The sequence below is a fragment of the Leopardus geoffroyi genome, chromosome A1 (genome assembly GCF_018350155.1).
Source record: "Leopardus geoffroyi isolate Oge1 chromosome A1, O.geoffroyi_Oge1_pat1.0, whole genome shotgun sequence".
NCBI classification, from domain to species: domain Eukaryota; kingdom Metazoa; phylum Chordata; class Mammalia; order Carnivora; family Felidae; genus Leopardus; species Leopardus geoffroyi.
In genome coordinates this window covers 114,156,077-114,171,312 of record NC_059326.1, presented here as the reverse complement: position 1 = coordinate 114,171,312, position 15,236 = coordinate 114,156,077, and the positions used below count along the sequence as shown (strand labels likewise).

The 15,236-nt window shown below is 37.3% G+C and overlaps 1 protein-coding gene across 2 annotated transcripts in view; it reads right to left on the bottom strand.

Moving 5' to 3' along the window:
* The window catches only part of PKD2L2 (polycystin 2 like 2, transient receptor potential cation channel), a 39,138-nt gene extending 24,318 nt beyond the window's left edge, over positions 1 to 14,820 (bottom strand). Inside the window, exons 1-8 of one of the 2 annotated variants that reach the window (XM_045490004.1) lie at positions 14,670 to 14,820; positions 13,819 to 13,920; positions 12,104 to 12,237; positions 10,254 to 10,510; positions 7,136 to 7,357; positions 3,104 to 3,332; positions 1,533 to 1,703; positions 1,064 to 1,245 (exon numbers count right to left, since the gene is read on the bottom strand). In XM_045490004.1, coding sequence (XP_045345960.1) covers positions 1,064 to 1,245; positions 1,533 to 1,703; positions 3,104 to 3,332; positions 7,136 to 7,357; positions 10,254 to 10,510; positions 12,104 to 12,237; positions 13,819 to 13,920; positions 14,670 to 14,700 — 1,328 coding nt within the window. In that variant the 5' untranslated portion in view covers positions 14,701 to 14,820. The remainder of the gene's footprint in view (positions 1 to 1,063; positions 1,246 to 1,532; positions 1,704 to 3,103; positions 3,333 to 7,135; positions 7,358 to 10,253; positions 10,511 to 12,103; positions 12,238 to 13,818; positions 13,921 to 14,669) is intronic. The other variant, XM_045490011.1, reaches the window with a different exon arrangement.
* Positions 14,821 to 15,236: the final 416 nt, after the last annotated feature.

Sequence of the window (15,236 nt, the reverse complement as noted above, 5' to 3'; positions counted from 1 at the left end):
AATTAGACTTCTCAAATTATAGGCTGTTTGACATTGGAAGGGATCATTGGGAGTAGTAACTTAATCCAGTTCCTTCATTTGCAGATAAAGAAATAAAGGTCTAGAAGTTGAAGAGCTAAGTGGCAGAATTCAAAAGTAGAATTATATCCTCTGGGTTCCTAGTTCATTCTTCTTTTCACTACTGATAAATGAAATTTCATATAAATGCCACTTCAAATATTTCCATGCGGATGGTAAAAAGAGGGCAATCTAGAACATTTCTTTACACCAAAGTTTTCCCAAAATCAAATAAAAGGGCATGAACAAATAAGTTTGGAGAATTCATAACTAAAGTTAAGAAAGTTATTACAGTTTTTCTTAGAGCCATCTGTTAATATGCACTACAAATTTCCAACAGAGTGATGCAAAATTTCCCAAACTTACTTAAATATGAAGCCATTTCCCCCCAGTCTTGGTCTAAATTACACAGAACATATTTTGAGAATTGATATTTTAGACTATCATAATTTTCTTACACACCCAGAACTTGTTTTACATACCCAGAAAGGAGAGTAAATTTATTTAAGTTATTCAGTTAAAAAGAAAAAAAGCCTGAAAACTTTGCTAAGGATTCTAACTGATCAGTTCTATAAGTTTGTTGTCTAATTGCTTTATTTGTCTAAAAATATTTTTAAAACACAGCTTTGCCAGATCAGCAAAGGGTAATCAGATCAGTACCAATAAAAGGATCCTAAAGATGGAGCTCTTAAAGGAAAACATTTAAGCTTGCTTTTCCCCAGAGAATAAATTATTACAGAGACACAGAAGCCAATTTCTGTTATATTTAACACTCCCCATGAAAGTGAAAAGTTACCTTTCTAATTTGACCTTGCAATATTTAAAAAATGGACTGCACCATCCATTTGGATCTTCTAATGCTAAACACTACTTTGAGTATGACAGGTATTTTGCCATCATTGAAAATATAAAACCAAGTTTAAATTTGTTAAAATGTATGTTACTACTTATCATAGGCCTTTCTTATAAACTAGTAAATATAACTATATTTGTGCTAACAGCTTACATGGCATTTTGAAAAGTGGAAAAGTCGTCAACTTGTGATCCAAAAACAAGAAATCCTAACTGAGCATAAGCAAAGAATATTATAAAAAACATGATGGCAAATCCTACTATGTCTTTGAGACAGCGGGACAAGGTTGTTGACAGCTGAGACATTGTCTTATTAAAGCTTATGAATTTGAATATCTGAAAAAGAACAAAGTTAATTGAAATAGAAGAATATTCAGTATCACAATTACTTAGAGTAAGTTAAATTAATTTCAGAAAAAAATTGCTTCAAATTAAAGGAAGTGCTTAATGATAGGAGTGTTTGAGGATTAGCCCACAATCATTCCAAGACAAAACTACTTTTATAATTACTTTATAGTTAAGAAAATCCTTTTGCTTTTTCATAACGTTGCAGCTTCAGTTCCCATTTTGCTAATAAAAGATATGTCTAATCTGCTGTATTTAATATAATAAAATATAAATACCTTTATCCATGCAAAAAAGATGGTAATAGCAATTATATTGTTGTAATAAATGTACCAGTATGCAAGAAAATAGAAGTCTGAATATTTTTCAGTGTTTTTTAACAGGTCTTCAAGTAAGAGAAAAATTTGTATATTACAGTATATGTTGAAGGAAACGGCCACAAAACACAACTAAATGGAAAAATAAGAAAGGTTAAATTAGGGACGGTTTCTACCTCTAAATCTGCAGCCTATGAGCAGACAAAGGAGCAAGTTCATTAAAAGTTTAACAAAAATGGAGGGAGAAATAAGACGTAGGCTTTTACATGAATGAAAGTAAGCCTCAACTTACAGAAGTTTAAAATAGCATAATGATGACAAAAGTAGAAAAATACTTATCACCTGACCATCCTAAACTATCTGCTTGTTTCTTTGAGTTATAAAGCACAAATGTATAAAATGATTATATTATTCTGACTAGGCTGTGTTTGTGCTCCATGCAACTACGTGATACCAAGAAATTTATATTTTATTTTTTATTTATTTATTATTTATAATTCCAGGGTAGTTAGTTTCAGGTGTACAGTGTAGCAGCTCAACACTTCCATACACATGATATGTAAAAGTTTAATATTTTCTACCACCTAATACTAGAAGAAATATTTTACAGTAACACAAAAATAAGCCTTTTGAGAGCCTCTGACAACTCTTCCAGAAGAGGATTTCAGAACCAGGTTACCTCAAGTATCACAGCTTTAGAACGGTCATGAAAATCTTCCTTTGAACCTTTGCCTGAAATGCTCAGATAGTTAATCATTCAATGTTACGCTGTATGGTAAATTTCATCGAGGATAGCAGAGAAGTAGGTGGCTCATTTTCTGACTCTGAGACACGTTTAATCTGGTTTTGGGAAAAAAGGCTTATATTCTGGATTGGCTATAACTAAGGGTCAATAAGGGTGAAAGATCACGTTGTGTAAGCCAGAAATATTTGTTCACTGTTCCTAAGACCAATTGCTTACCATCTGTCGCACCCTGCCTACATATCTATGTTTATTTTAATATGTTCCAGTGGTGAGAACGGACAGTTTTTGGAATTCCTTTCAGAGATTATCTCCCCTTCCTGGTGTTCTCTGCGCCCACAAGCTACCCTCTGGCTGCTCATTCCCTTCTTCCCCCTCTTCCAGGATCTGCCTAGGCTTGATTTTGCATATTTTTTCAAAATTGACTGTGAGGAGGAAAGCAGATTGAGGCAACATAGGAGAGTACATGTCCAAAAATAACCATGATTTTCAACATGAGGCCCCATAAGAAACATATGTTTGAGTGGGGGAGGGAGACCTCTTGTGCACTTTAAATCATAATACCTGTAGAATCACTTATTCTAAGTTTATGCTGGTCCTCTCAAGGACTAAATCAGGAAAGAAAGAGACTTCATCTTTTTGGTGGCACACCATTAGTATGCACTATGACAGTTGCTTTTATGATTGATACTTGCAGCTTTTGAAGGAAGTTCCAGATGAGTAGAAAACCTCCTTACTTGGTAGATTCAGATGTGATTCCCTTGAACGATACATATGAATATACACTTACCACCAAAAGTAGTAATTCTAGCCAGTTCCAAACACTTTTGAAATAGGCAGACTTAAATTCTCTTATTTTTTGGGCTTCTTGTGTTGTGAAGACAATAAGAAAAATACAAAATGTGATTTCACAGGAAGCAATAATATAATCATAGTGGCTAACATATCTGAGGAGCTTCACAGAGTAAAACTGCCATGAAGTAATGATTCCTCCAGTTGCAGGGAATTCTGCCACCAATCTGTAAAATTAGGTTAGCGGAAGTCACTGTGTATTTATTTCAAGCGTTTGTTTTTCAGTACCTAACTCATTGTGAAATTTCTAATTAGTGATGATGCGTACTTTAAGAATCAGTTATTTTGTACAAAATATGTTTTCTTAGACTCATGTGTTCAACTTAAATTCTAGTGGATTTGCCTATTTTTTTTTTAATGTTTATTTATTTTTGAGAGAGAGTGTGAGCAGGGGAGGGGCAGAGACAGGGTGACATAGGATCCAAAATGGGCTCTGTGCTGACAGCAGACAGCCTGATGTGGGGCTTGAATTCATGAACCAGGAGATCATGACCTGAGCCGAAGTCAGATGCTTAACTGACTGAGCCACCCAGGTGCCCCAGATTTACTTATTTTTTAATGGCTCCACTTTTTTGTATTCTGAATATTCACAGTGGTCAGAGACCAACACAGTGGAGGAAGTAAGATGTGATTATAGGCAGACATTCTTCCTATTTTGTGCTCAGATTGTTTGGTTATAACTGGGAATACTATTTTATCTCCACAGGACAGTGAGATGATGTTCAAGAAAATAGTACATGGTTAGTTACTGTTATTAGGACTCCCACCAAAATGCATAATTCTTGATTATTTCAGAGAAGGAAAATACACTCTCCCCCTTTAGATTAGCAGAGACACTTCTTGCTTCTAAATGTTAAGCTTATATATTCTACTTAAAACAAATGTTTTCTGTTTGCTTTACACACAGGATGTTGGATACAGGGATCTATATGCAAACAGAAGTATAAAAATTAATTCCTCCACTAAATAAAAATATTTGACGTTGTTCACAGTATTTCTAGTGTTCTCTACAACTTTAGATAGCTAAGAATTGGCAGTAATTTAAAGAACGAGTATCTCTATCACGATGTAATTTTCCCACTTAGAAATATTAGCAAATATTATTGGGACTGGAATAAGGTGCTGTGAAAAAAATATGTAAATAAATAAAACCAGTTAAATAGAAAACAGAACTGTTTAAAACTGTTTCACCTTGCACATAGTAGGTGCACAGCATCGAATAAGTGAGTGAAGTGAAACAAACCCAATATTTTGATCTGACGTGTACACTAATAAGGGAAAAAAGGAACTGTATTCTGTTTAGTTTGCCAGATATGTTTGCAAAAAGGAAAGTAAATGAATAAGGTCTTGACTTAAGTAATGTGCTCCCCTACAACTACTGATTAGATATACTACCAGTTTAAAGTTTCAAAATCTGCTGGTTTTAAAAAGTAACATTTTATTTTATTTTATATTTAATGTTTATTTATTTTTGAGCGAGAGCACTAGCTGGAGAGGGGCAGAGAGAGAGAGAGAGGCAGAGAGACAGAGACAGAGGATCCAAAGTAGGCTCTGTGCTGATAGCAGAGAGCCCTATGTGGGGCTCAGACTCACAAACCACGAGATCATGACCTGAGCCGAAGTCTGATACTTAACCAACTGGGCCATCCAGGCCCCCCTAAAAAGTAACATTTTAAAAGGTAACACAGAATAAGCATAAAACCCACAGACAGGAAATCTGGACTTAGTCTAGGGGTAACAAGGAATTCTTTGTATGATTTTAGGCCAGTTATCCCAATGTTTCTCTTCTTATTTAAGGCATACAAATGACTTGTCCTCTTTATCCTGATCAGGACTATTGGAAAGAGTGATTAATGCTGGTAAAAGCTCTGATTTTCTGACAAAAAGAGAAAAAAGCTATAAAATAAGTGGTGTAATATCCATTGGCTACTTAAGAGCATTCATTTATTTTATTCATTTTGTACAGGGTTTATTCTATTTTATTTTCTTATTATTTTTTTAAAGTTTATTTTTATTTCTGAGAGAGATTGAGAGCAAGAGAGAGTGGGGAAGCAGCAGAGAGAGAGAGAGGGAGAGAGAGAATCCCAAGCAGGTTCTGTGTTATCAGCCTGAACCCAAAGCGCTATCAGTGCAGAGCCTGATGCAGGGTCCAATCTCCCAAACCATGAGATCATGACCTGAGCCAAGATCAAGAATCAGATGCTTAACCAGCTGAGCCACCCAGGAGCCCCTATTTTGTACAGATTTTAAAGTCAGACAGTGTTTCACTGTCACTGTTGCACAAGGGCAAAATCCTCTAATCAGAGTAGACACCGAGTCCATATTTCATTCAGAGTAAAAATGTAAAACTCATGAGAGAGAAGTGGCTCACTGAGATTTTAGTGGACACTACTTTTTGCTTTTCGAGCAGTCATTATCCCAGTCCTCCTTTCTACAGAACCCCTACTGTGTTAGGCATCCACCATTCCCAGATCACTCAGAGAAAGTGGATTCAATCCCCAGGCAGATCCAATCATGGCAATCCTATTTCCTTTGCCAGTGTTTGGTTCTAGAACACGGGCCTAAAGCCAATTAGCATGATCCAGGTTAGGCAAATGACCTAAGGTCATCAGACTGATGGAGATAATTTTTTCTCTTTAGATAGTTTTGTCTCTTCCCACTATCTCTTCCTTCTCTTTCTCTTCCTCCTCTTCCTCCTATGGGAATGTCTCTCATCATCCTCCTGGGTCTAAGTTAGCCCAGGTATGTATGTCCGTATCGTGCAATGGACAGAAATGCAAGAGAGCAAGTTTTAATGTGCAAACCCATTTCAAACTTCTGCTTGTATCCTATGTGCTCCCATGCCAAGTCACAAAGATGAGCCCAGGTTAGGAGCCAGGGAAGTGCACCCTTCCCTGAGTGGCAGGGCACCGTGAGGTTATATGGCGGAGATGTGAAGAACTGGGGCCATTTTTGCAAGGTCACCACAGGCTCTAGCCATTTCTAGGATGCTGGGTACTGGTATATATTGTTTGAAATTTAAATTGTTCATTCTCGAGACAAGAATTCATACCTTACTAAAGAAGCTCATTCTGAAAGCAAATCAACGGATCTGAATGATCTGATTTAGAGGAAGTAATCAAGACTAAATGTTAGATCTGTGCAGCTGCAGAATGACAAGAAATAAGACTATGTGTTCTCAATATAAAACTGACATATTGTATGTAATTCTCCATGTTCTTGAATATCTTCCAAAACAATGAAACAATGAATATGATGTTGCTTTACCACATTTTTCATTATTGGCATAAGTTCATTGTATTTATTTTGAGGCCTATGATTTTAATCTCAGCAAACACACAAACTGGAAACCCTAACAAGGGCTCTGGATGCTATTTATTTTATTAATTAATTCATTTATTAATTATTTAAAATGTTTTTAATGTTTATTTATTTTTGAGAGACAGAGAAACATACAGAGTGCCAGTGGAGGAGGGACAGTGAGAGAGAGGGAGACACAGAATGTGAAGCAGGCTCCAGGCTCTGAGCTGTCAGCACAGAGCCCGATGAAGGGCCTGAACTCACAAACACTGGGATCATGACCTGAGCTGAAGTCAGATGCTTAAACTCACTGAGCCACCCAGGTACTCCTTCATTTATTTTTTAAGGAGGCTCCATGCCCTGAACTCCATGGGTCCTGAACTCAAGACCCTGAGAAAAAGAGTCTCATGCTCCACTGACTGAGCCAGCCAGGCACCCCTCTGGAGGCTTTAAAAAAAAAAGTTACAGACAGGGAGGGAGCCAAACCATAAGAGACTCTTAAGGACTGAGAACAAACTGAGGGTTGATGGGGGATGAGGGAGAGGGAAATTGGGTGATGGGCATGGAGGAGGGCACTTGTTGGGATGAGCACTGGGTGTTGTATGGAAACAAATTTGACAATAAATTATATTTTAAAAAACCCAATATACTACGGTTTTGAGTCACTTACCTGATGATGCAAAACAGGTTTACGTTAGCATTGTATAACGAAAAATCAATGAAAATAACTCTGGTCCCTCTTGTGATCCAGCTGTTGAGTCGAAGGTTAATGAACTTGTTTTTTGTGTCAGATTTTGATTTTGGTAAAGTGAAAATAAATCCCCCATTTCGGTAAACACCAACAAATCCCCAGTGCCAAGGGGAGCTACTATTAGGAGTAGAGTACTTCCATCTGTTAGGTATAAAAAGAATAATGGAGAGATGAGAAAGCCTGACTGAAGTATATGCAAAGAATTTAAGCTAACCTTAAAAAAAAAAAGCAGTATTAAGTATCACAGTAATTTTGAAGCAAGACAATGAGTTAAGGATTAAGATTTAATACAGTTTTTAAAGTTTATTTATTTAGAGAGAGTGAGTGAGCGAGGGGTAGAGAGAGGCAGAGAGAGAATCTCAAGTAGGCTCTGTGCTGCCAACGTGGACGCTGACACGGGGCTCAAACCGACAAATGCTGAGATTGTGACTTGACCCGAAGTTGGACGCTTAACCTACTGAGCCACCCAGGTGCCCCAAGATTTAATATGTTTTCACTTTTTGGTGTGTATTGTGGGCAACACACTGGATTAGATGCTGTGAGAAAAGTTTTTTTTTTTTTTTTAAAAATCCATCTGTTGCCTCAGGGAACTTAAAATTGAGAGAACAATGATTTTTTTTTCTTTCATACATGTCTCTGTTGTCTTATGAGATCTTTAGGCTTTTTGTTGGACAGGAATATCAAGGGCTGTGATTTGGAAATATCTATTTCAGTATGGTAAAAGTGGGGCTTCATAGTCTGTCTTCTACAGGTCATGTACCATTTATAAATGTCAATAAAGAAGAGCTTTGTTACAATATCTATATCGTTATAATGAAAGCTCATAAATCAGAGTAAAATGAGCATACCTAAATTGTTTCCATCCTTCCTACTTTTAACTTAATTATGCGATTTCAAAACATAAAGCCTTAACTCCTCATTTCAGTCCCTGTTCAGTTTCCTCAAACAGATTTGAAGGATTATCTGAAGATGCACTGCTTCAACTAGTTTTTCTATCAATAATACTATGTTTGTTTCCAGGAGGAGGGATAAGTGGTAACACTAAGAAAAAATACTCAGATTTAATGACAATTTCATTGTTGTATTTTCCAGTGTTTTCCACATGGTTGTTAAAATGAAACAAGAACATTTATTATACCAACCTTCTCCTACTTCCAATTTTTATGTTTTTAATTAGTGAATGTTTCATTTTAGATGGACAAACAAGCACACATTGATTATTAATTTGGTTATTAGGGAATGATAAGTATTACGATTCCAAATCTGTAGTGTTAATTTTGGTATTTAAATTACTTGTAGTTGTTATGAGAATTTGGAATATTAGAATACCTAACAGATTAGTTTTCAGATTCCAGTTTAAAATGTGCAATTGAGTAATTGATTTATTTTGTAATTTTTCATTGAAAGAGAAGTAGTGTATAGTACTGTAATATTTAAGGTGTTGTGTCAGCATACTTATGCGTTTATTAGATTTATGAGAATTATATATTGCTATGCTATAGTATAGCCAAAAACTTAAACAAAGGAAAAACAAATCAACAAAAACCACAATGCAATGATTAATCTTGGGGCTATAGGAGAGGTTGTTGAACAAAAGAAATTTTAATCACTGTTCATATTTATAATATGAATCATTAATGGACTTGTTATCAACTTGTTAATTGAATTGTTAATCGACTCATGATTAACAAAAATTATGATTTAACTACAGGCTAAGAAAAGTGTGTGTTGAGGGAGAGACACATGACAGACAACTTTCATGACAGAGATGGTAGGTACATAAAACTGTAAAATCAAGTAATAGCAGTATAAAGCGCATTATTTAGAAATAGGATGTACGGGGGTGCCAGGGTGGCTCAGTCGGTCAAGCATCAGGCTCTTGATTTTGGCTCAGGTTACGATCTCGTGGCTCGTGAGTTCAAGCCACATATTGGGCTCGGCACTGATAGCGTGGAGCCTATTTGGGATTCTGTCTGCCTCTCTCTCTGTCCCTCCCCCACGTGTGCTCTCTCTCTCTCTCAAAAGAAATAAATAAACTTAAAAGAAATAGGAAGTATATACCAAAAGAAACAACTAAAAGAGCTAAAAGGGGCTGCTTCTGAAGAACTGTGAATAGGAAAGGGTGGATATTTATATTTGTAACATTTTGATAAGTATTAAATTAAAAAACTTGTTCTCTGCCCCCTATGATTTTCATAGGATCCTAAAAGCAATGATACCAGCAGTTTCTGTATTGAGGGGAGGAAATGTCAGTGGCTTTGGGTTTCATGTTTTCAGTACAGACAGAATTAGCCTCAGCCAATTTGGAGAACCCTGCTAAAATAGCTTTGGGAAGGCGTCATCAGATGCGGTGCTCCACGGCATAACTGCTCCTTTTCAGCGTTGGCAATAACGGAAGATATTGCTGAAGTCAGCCAGAGTGAGAAAGGAGGGAAGCGGCGGAGCACACTTAAGACACTCCCTGGGGTCCCAAGAAGCATTTGGCATGGGTCTGAGGGAGTCTGGTCAGAGACTGAAAACCTGAGTATTGTAAAAGCATAGACAGATTCCTTACCCTGTGTCCGGAACAACTTAGCACTTCATATACCCGAGTTAGAAAAAAAGAATACTCTCTTATATCCTTTGGTAAACAAAATAACAGGTTCACTCTTACGTTTCTTTTTTTATTAAAATTTTTTTTAAAAGTTCATTTATTTATTTTAAGAGAGAGAGAGCAAGTAGGGGAGGGGCAGAGAGAATCCTAAGCAGGCTCCTCACTGTCAGCACAGAGCCCGATGCAGGGTTCGAACTCATGAACTGTGAGATCTCGACCTGAACTGAACCCAGGAGTTGGGCGTATAACCAACTGAGCCACTCAGGCACCCCCACTCTTACATTTCTAAACACTGCTCCTCTGAGTCTTCCTCTGGTACGATTATTGAAATAGTCTCCTTACCTGCCAGACCTTTGTTGGTTTATTTGTAAAATATACCTATTTTCCCAGTTTTTAAAAGGTACAAAGGCAAGAGGCTAGAAAAAGTTACATGTAACTACTTACTCAGTTTCCTGCTTAAGGCCAAAATCAGACGTGTCTTCATTGCTAGAAGTGTATTTGTCATAACATTCACTCATCAAAGACTGAAAGGATGAGTAGACCTTGCATGTGTTGTTGCGGACTCTTAGTTGACGGACTCTGGGCACTCCTAAAAGTATGTTCTCATAGTAGATGCGACTGCTGTTCTTTAAATTATACAAAGTCTTGTTCGTGTACCATGCATCCCAGTACAGACCTTCCAAAAGGGGTCCTTCCATAAACTTCATATAGAAAGATAAATGTTATGGGAAAAGTATTTTCATGTCATTTGTATAACAGAATCTACATTTAACATTACCTTAAAAGCATGAGTCAGTGAGTGTATGAGTATGAAAATTATTGACCAAGCCACCATTAACATGAATGGAAATGATGATGTTGAGGAGGATAATGAAGATGGTTAATATTTACTGAGCCCTTAGGTAGTAGGCAATGCTCTAGTTCTTTAGAAATACTAACTCCTTTAATTCCACAACCTTTTACCCTTTCTTATATGAGGGGTACACCAACAATTGTCCCCTAAGAGTATCAATGCCCATAGCCATGTATTCATGGTTGTCATGGCCCTAATTCAGGACTTGCCCTCAGAGTTGTCTATGTTCCCCTTCCCCACTAACTCCAGTGGTGGCAACTGCTACTCTTGGCTCTTCTGCCCTTCTAAGAGATCCCAAACCCAGGGTTCAGTTTTTTCTTTTCTGCCTTTGTTTTCTTTGCCACTGGCCATGCATACTTCAAGACAGTACAATAAAAAGAAGCAGGGTGATCTCCACTTCTAGTCTCGGGAGAAATTTCTTCTTTCATATTTCACCTGGTCTATACCAATGACCTCTAATCATCTGCCCTCATCTCACACTTCCCCTCTCCCTCTCAGGAAGTGACCTTGTCTCTTTCATAGGTTTTAGATTCCTAGCATGACATTCATGATTTGACCTCTTGTTCAGTTTATAGTTTGCCCTTTCCACCTCATCTTCTACATGCCTATAATGTCAAACAAAGTGCCATATGTAGAATTACTTACAGCACGTACTGTTTATTCTTCCTAGAATGCCCTGTTACTCATCCTTTAAAACTCAACTGAATTGTCATCACCTCTAGAAAACATTCCTATCTCTTCTTTATGTGCCCCAATGTTTGCGACTTGGGATACCTGAAACTTCTGTTCTCTTATTGTGAGCATCTTGCTAAGTTAAAAGTAATGTAAAAAACAAGTCTGTTCCAATGTTGATGGAATGATTCTCTCACATAGTTAAAAACACTATAAAGTTATATTTTACATATGTACTATTTATTTGATTATACACCGTACATTACTGTAATACACACAGTATAGGGCTGCATACCAAAATTATATATATCTCACTTTACGGGCCATGAAAGCATTTTTTTAAAGTTTATTTTTTTCAGTAATCTCTACACCCAAAGTTGGGCTCGAGCCTATAACTCCAAGATCAAGAGACACTTGCTCTTCTGACTGAGCCAGCCAGGCGCCCCCATTTAAGGATTTTTTAAGAATAATTTTCACTATACACAACTACATTTTGATGCGGATCCTAACCCCACATAATGTTTTTCCAAATGCAAAGATAGTGTTAAAAAAAGTATAACTTTTTTAAAAGTTATAAAAACTCTATTACACTGAGAGCATAGGTTCTCAATATACACTTACTAATTGGTTGATTCTAAAAGTTTAAATAAATGATATTCATTTTTACTCATTCCTTCAACAAATATGTCTCCAGTGCCTATTACTTGTGCCAAGAGTTTGTTTATGCAATACCATACGCTACTTCATTCTCAGTCACATGATACCTTACCTTCCAAAAATCAGTTATGCTGTGAATAGACTTAAAGTTGGTTCTTTCATCACCAGGCACAGAAGTGTCCAAAAATAGAGATGACATAACTTTGTTTAAGTAATACATATGTGGGTTTACCATGCCAAAAGTCACTAAGGAGAAGAATTTTTGTTTACAAATTTGTCTTTAAAAAGTCAGTTTATCAGGATTAAAAGTTAGATTTTGTTCCCAATCTTGTTTTGAAAATCCAAATTTTTTCTTGACTAATTATAAAAGTAATTTAAAAAATGAAAATAGAAATATACAAAACAGGAAGAAGTTTCTTGTCATCTCACTGCTAGAGTTAGGTTTAGTACATATTCTTGACATTTTTCTGTATGCCTACACATTATAAAGAAAATAAGTTTATTTTCACAAAAATGAGATCGCATTATGCATAGTCTTCTGCCAGTTAGCTTTTTCTCTATTTTTACAGTAAGCAATATAATGGTAAATAGTTAAAGCTATGGACTTTGAAATCAAACAGATGATTTGAGTCCCATCATAAGGATAATACCTGATAGTTTTGTTATGAGAAGTGAGATAATGCATGTGGAGCACTTAAACCATGTTTTGGCACAAGATAAGAATTTTTAAAACCATTAACTAATATTCATTCTCTCTCTAGGAGTAGGTGGGTAGATTTTAGAGAAGGGTATAGACTAACTGTGTCTTTTTTTTTTTTTTTTTTTTTTTGCTAGAAACCTTTTAGTTTTTACAAGTATCTATCTTCAACATTACTTCGTGGCACATGAGTTTATGCCATGCTTTAATGTTCCATATTATTTCACTGTACATACCAAAATGTTAAACAAATCCTCCGTTGATGAAGATTTAAGTTGCTTTCAATTCTTCCTAATTATAAAAAGGTTTTTTTTATATCTGTGAATAATGGAATTATGATCTTTTATATTTTTCTGTTCCCCAAATGTTGTAATAAGCATTTAAAAACCAGTCTAAGCTGGAGTTGTCTTTTCAATCAAGATTTGACCCAAATTCACTCCAACTATACCAAGGAGTTAACGGGTATATAATTGCCAATGTGTAGGCCATGTCAACTTGTGATACGTCTGGCCATTGAGCTTACACCTACTATTTGTTGGGCACTCAAAGGATAAAATACTCCTTAATACTGATTCAGTCAATGCTCTTGACCCACAGACAGGTGAAATGCAGGTTGATACGTTTTCCTAGTCTCCTTATTAAAGATTTGCATTGTTCTATACCTTCTGTGATTGGGCACCAGCATACTTTACTGTTGTGCAATTTTACTATCACACAGCTGTGCAATAGGCCAGGGAAAAGAGCAAAGCAGACAAGACTAACTTCTTTGGCCTCATTTGTAGTTTGACCTATGAAACTGAGATAATGTATCAACATGGTTCTAAAAGACATCATGTGACAATTGCCAACTCAAGGGAATAACTGTACTCAAGAAAGAACTGACAACTAAAAGTAATAACTCAATCAATGCTGACGATGAAAGCTTTTCATTATGTCTGCGACTTAAAGCTTTGCCCTTTAAGAGATGGAAATAGTGTACATCTAAAGGAATTTAAGATAGGTCTAAAATACATCAATACTTTTTTTAGAAGTCTTAGTCTGAAAGTCTATGGTTTATAAAGTACATATGTTTTACTTTTCACCTCCACATAACTTCTTAGTTCAGTGTCTTCATCTACATCTGTACTTACATATACATAGGTTTATTAAAAAAATAAAGTAGAGTGACAACTCCTGAAGTGTGGTTCTAATTTCTACTTCCTTTCTGTAATGCAGCTTAGGTTTCGGAGCCCCTGTGAGACATAAAACAAATTTTTTCTTTACATTAATATGTAATTTATAATGTATATAAGTAACCATGATGGAACTGTGTTTTCCACTTTTATTCTGATACACTGTGTGAAGGCAAGCTCCAATTGCTTCTGGTTATTTTTTTTATTCTCACTTTCATGAAGGAGGAATAATTACAACATTCCCATGGGGGTGAGCGGGCAGTCACTTTATGACTGTACACTAATGAATTTTATAACATGGACGTTTTCTCAATAGTCCCGTCTGAAAGTGAAAAAGCAAAATACAAATAAATAAAGAAAGAAAGAAAGAAAGAAAGAAAGAAAGAAAGAAAAAAAGAAAAAAATTCCTCATCTTCACAATCGTTTTCTCTACCGTCTATATTGCTTCCTGGGAAGGTTGGATTCCGCTGGAGGGGTAAAGGACTTGGCCTGGTGTTCTACCGAGGTCACGACTCCCCAGACCAATAAAGGACTTTGGAGAAGGGCCTAGCGACGGTATTTGTACAGCAAGTAACAGCTCCCAGCTCGAGCCTCGGGCAAAGGGCGGGTGCCACCTCCCCTCAAGTCTTCAGTTTCCGTCTGTGAAATGGGACCCCTGTCCACCCCGTCTCAAGGGGAGGCTGTCAGGGCTACACGTGCTGGAAGTCCTATCTCTGACATGAATAGATATGGCGCTACATAGTTACTATCAGGGTATGTGTAATTGCCAAATCGGCCCTGCTCCACCACTTCCTAGGATCACCCCTCACCGCCTCGGTGCCACCGTGACGCCTCAGCCATGGCCGACCTGGAAAACGACACCCGTTTGACCTTCCAGGTCTGCCGCGCCTGCGCGTAACTTTTCGACACGCGCCACCTAGCTCCTGCGCCTGCGCAAACCCTTCCGCTTCTCCACCTGCGCAAGCCTTTCTACGAGTGACAAGCGCGCGTGCGCACCGAGGACGCTCTGGAAAGCAGCAGGCTGAGGCGGGGTTAGGAATTGCGGCGCTTTATCTCTGGCGGAGGGGCCGGCTTCTAGGGCAAATCTGGCTTCGGGCCTGGGGTTGGTGGTAAAAGTCGTAGTAATTAATTGTAACGGGCTACTGTTTCTTGAACACCTTTTACATTTATTGGCTTGTTTAGTCTTCACATCCCCCCTTCCTGAAAGGTAGGTGTTTTATCCTCATTTTAGGTCTGGAAAAGCAGAGGCGCTGAGAGGGTCAGTGACTTACCGAAGTCCACAGGTGGCGGGGTCAGGTGTGCAGGACGCCAGAGCCCGAGTGCCTGACTAGGTGCCCACGCTGCCCCTGCTGCCTGCAGACACCGGTTCTCATGAA